Source organism: Eucalyptus grandis, chromosome 2, assembly GCF_016545825.1.
Source record: "Eucalyptus grandis isolate ANBG69807.140 chromosome 2, ASM1654582v1, whole genome shotgun sequence".
Taxonomy (NCBI): Eukaryota; Viridiplantae; Streptophyta; class Magnoliopsida; order Myrtales; family Myrtaceae; genus Eucalyptus; species Eucalyptus grandis.
This window is the reverse complement of record NC_052613.1, coordinates 28,526,445-28,530,041: the sequence shown is the minus strand read 5'-3', so window position 1 is coordinate 28,530,041 and position 3,597 is coordinate 28,526,445. Positions and strand designations below refer to the sequence as shown.

The following is a 3,597-nucleotide window of genomic DNA, read 5'->3' as shown; positions in this document are numbered from 1 at the left end:
CTCTCGTTCCAGAAATCAGGTACGAGTCCTTCTTCTTGTTGCTTTGATCGGAATCTTCATTGAAGCCCAAAGAATTTTATCTCCTGAAAGCCTCCATAAGCTTCGGGAGATGCGTACCTGAGTTGGTGAGAGTTAGATTTTCAACTTTGTCATTTCGGGTTCAGTCGCTCTGTTTGTTTTCCAATTATTTGGTTCATTTGATGACCAGACCTCGGGAATCTGTCGTTTATTGCTTTTGGCTGGCAATTTGCAAGGTTTGGTTTTGCAACTGCGACTCCATCGGCTGAGAGCTGTGGATCTTCATTCATTCTGTGTTTTAATTATTATTTCTTCAATCTATACCGTTTGCGGTTTTTTTTTTTAATAAAGAAGTAGTAAAAATTTTGTGAATCGCTTCGTTTTGTAACGCGGTATTTTGGACGTTCCCTCTTCAGTCTAGAATGGCACACTATACGCATCCATGTCAGTCACCCACTGAACACACGGCCACTCCTGAAGCAGTAGCTAGCAAATTCAACCGTCCGGCGATTGATCTCAACCGTCCGGCTCAGGATGATCCGATGGACAATCAGAATCTCAATTCGTCTGTCTCCGATTGCAAGATTACCGTCTCTGCCGGTCAATCTGGCACTCCTCCATCACTGTTCATCGGTGATGGGTTGATGGAACTCGGCGAGGGAGACAAGGACTGCCGGCTTATCAAGGAGAGATTCATCTCGAGGCTAGCTGCACTTGGGGTGCAAGTCACCTTGGTGGCAATCCACAAGAATTGCTTCTCTAGTGTCTCGGCGAAAGGACGGGCCCAAGCGTTTCAAGTTTACTCACAGGCAGTGCAGATTAAGGGCAGGGACAACAACGCCAATGTGAAGTACGCATGGTATGCTACCTCGAAGGAAGAGGTACTCAAGATCTTGTCCTACGGATTTGGCTTCAGTGGCAAGGCTGAGAACCACGGCTTGTATGGTTGTGGAGTTTATTTTGGTCCTTACGATCGTCCCCTCGAAAGGTACCGGAATTCCTTTTCTTTTCCCTTTTTATTGCGTAAATAACTGAGAAATACTCTTTGAAAAATGGTAAAATCATGGACATATATGTTAATTTAGCGCGTTTGGGAATTTCCCTTTCAAGCTATGACCGATTAAATCTAATACGATGAGTATATTTCTCGAGCATATTGTTCTCGACTCAAATTAAAATGATGTGCATGTGATAATATAGGCCTTAGCTTCTTTGTAATGTTTTGGCAATGTTGAATCCGCCCTTATTAAATTGCATAAATAATTTTGAGATACTATTTGGAAAATGGTAATATGACTAAGATATGTTGATTTAGCTTGTTAGTGTATTTCTCTTTTAAGCTATATTCGGGTAAATTTGTAGAATGAGTATGTTTCACGAGCATGTTTTTTGGCTCACGTTAATATGTTGTGCACGCGATGACATTGACCTTAGATAGTTTCTTTGTAATGCTTTGGTAGTGTTAAATCCGCTCCTATCGATGAAGATGGCTTGAGGCATCTCTTGCTTTGCCGGGTTATACTGGGGAAATCAGAGCTTATCAATCCTAACTTGGAACAATTTCATCCTAGTTCGGAGCAGTATGACTCAGGAGTGGACCACTTATCATCTCCTAGGAGATACATTATTTGGAGCACTCACTTGAATACTCATGTATCGCCGGAGTACATTATCAGCTTTAAAGCCTCTTGTTGCTCGAAAGGTAACAAAATTTTCGTTCTGATTCATATTTTTGCATTGACTATGTTTGTGTGTTTGATTTTGTTGGTTCTTTCAACCGTGTCTAATGATTTGTGAGATGAATACAAAATAGGGTGCTTGACAACTCCGGAGAATTCACCAAAATCCACTTGCCCTTGGATACCATTTCCGATAATGATTTCGGAGCTCTCGAAGGTCTTACCTCCATCTCATGTCAGTTTGATCTCCAAGTATCTTGAGGACTTCAATGTAAGTGCCATGTCAACATTGTTCATCACTTACTTCTTAGTTTTCAAGCCTTGTTTTCTGCTTACCTCTAATTTTGAAATTAGGTTAACACATTATCATCATTTTCCAGGAGAGTAAGATTCCAAGGCATGAGCTGATACAAAAATTCAGGGAAATAGCAGGGGATAGGTTGCTGAATGGAATTTTTGAAAAATTCAAAACTAAGGTATGGATCATAATCCCTTTAATAAATAGTAGTTCGAACGCACATCTATGCCTTTGATGTCAAGCCATGGATAAAGAGAGGTTAGGTTGCATCAGAATATAATTTTGATGATTGTTTTGCATTGAGTTGAGGATGAAAACTGAAATCGCTTTGAGGAATTATGGCAGAATAGTAATACTTGTTGATTTTTTTTTATTTTTATATGGGTGGGTGGGTGGGTTATTGTTCTGGAATTAGGGTTATCGCCATTTTTTTCCGCTACCCCACCCCCAACACACTTCTCTCTCTCAGTTTTCGGTCGTGGATTGAGTATCATTCTTTAGAGAATAAACATCAGTTTAGCATAGGTATACACAACAGAAGTGAGGATAATTTATTCTGTTCTACAGCAATCTGGAGCGTCAAGCAGCTGATTATGGGACCATGGATGGATTGGAATATGAATGAGATGTGAGGCGTGCTAATAAGATCGGTTTTCGTTTTGATGAGTTCCTAACACCCAACAGTGGGAGGCGATGGTATACAAGATGTGGAGGAGGTCCATCTGGAATCATAGATAGGAAAAAAAGACTCCTTTGGAATTTGAATAATCTGCTGATCTTTTGGAAAATTTGTGTTTGCTTGTAATCATCGGCAGTACTTTAATACCCAGTTCCTATGTCACATTGACTGTTTGTTTCCGGAAGTTATGAAGACCTTTGGAATATATATAATAGGCTCTTGCCTTTCTGAATATTTGTTTGCTTAGTGTCCTCAACTGCAGTTTTCTATGGGATCCCATGTCACATTACTGTTTGTTTCCTCATGTAGAATGGGAGATTTATTGTATGAATTGTGTCATTATGTAGGAGATAATTACATTTCCATCTTATTACATTTCATAATACAACCACATCCTGAAATTTCTGTGGCAAACCTCGACAGAAAAGGTGGGATAGTGCTTGAGCTAGGAATGTTTGGGAGAAGCTTTATCTCTACCCACCTCTTTCTCTCTTTTTCTAAATTATGCCTTAGATTGATGCAGCCAGCTTTAGTGTTTTCTTTTTCTTTTTCTTTTTAAGAAATAGTATAATGATAGAGTACTTTTCCCAATCATAGGAAACTAGCAATTTCCAGCAGAAAAAGAAGGACTAATATATGAATGAATCAGGTATTTACTAATTAGGATGCACCATCCATGGCATAACTTATTGAGGGTTTAATTAGCTGCTGTTTTTTTGTTTTGGTATTTTATTTTCGATGAAACCTAACCAACGACACTGCCACTTCCATCCTTGATTAATTCGTCAAATTAAATTCTCAATATCAAATACAAAAATAATAATAAAAAAGGTTGTGTTGATGAGATGTTGTAATCTTTAAATCCACTAATATGTTGCTTGGTTAAGTAACATGGGAATGGATAGTCGTTGATGCTTTGATAG

General features: G+C 38.9%; 1 protein-coding gene across 1 annotated transcript; it reads left to right on the top strand.

Annotated features, from left to right (window-relative positions):
* The first annotated feature begins 440 nt into the window (after nt 1-440).
* On the top strand, nt 441-2,706 carry LOC104435024 (probable inactive poly [ADP-ribose] polymerase SRO5). Its single transcript, XM_039306935.1, has 5 exons — nt 441-1,006; nt 1,479-1,720; nt 1,832-1,968; nt 2,078-2,173; nt 2,563-2,706. The coding sequence occupies exons 1-5, from the start codon at nt 441-443 to the stop codon at nt 2,584-2,586; spliced, it is 1,065 nt and encodes a 354-aa protein (XP_039162869.1). The 3' UTR covers nt 2,587-2,706.
* The last annotated feature ends 891 nt before the right edge of the window (nt 2,707-3,597 follow it).

Coding starts and splice junctions, on each gene's coding strand:
- LOC104435024 (XM_039306935.1), top strand. CDS start 441: ATGGCACACTATACGCATCCATGTCAGTCACCCACTGAACACACGGCC. Junction 1,007..1,478: donor TACGATCGTCCCCTCGAAAG/GTACCGGAATTC, acceptor ATGCTTTGGTAG/TGTTAAATCCGCTCCTATCG. Junction 1,969..2,077: donor AGTATCTTGAGGACTTCAAT/GTAAGTGCCATG, acceptor ATCATTTTCCAG/GAGAGTAAGATTCCAAGGCA.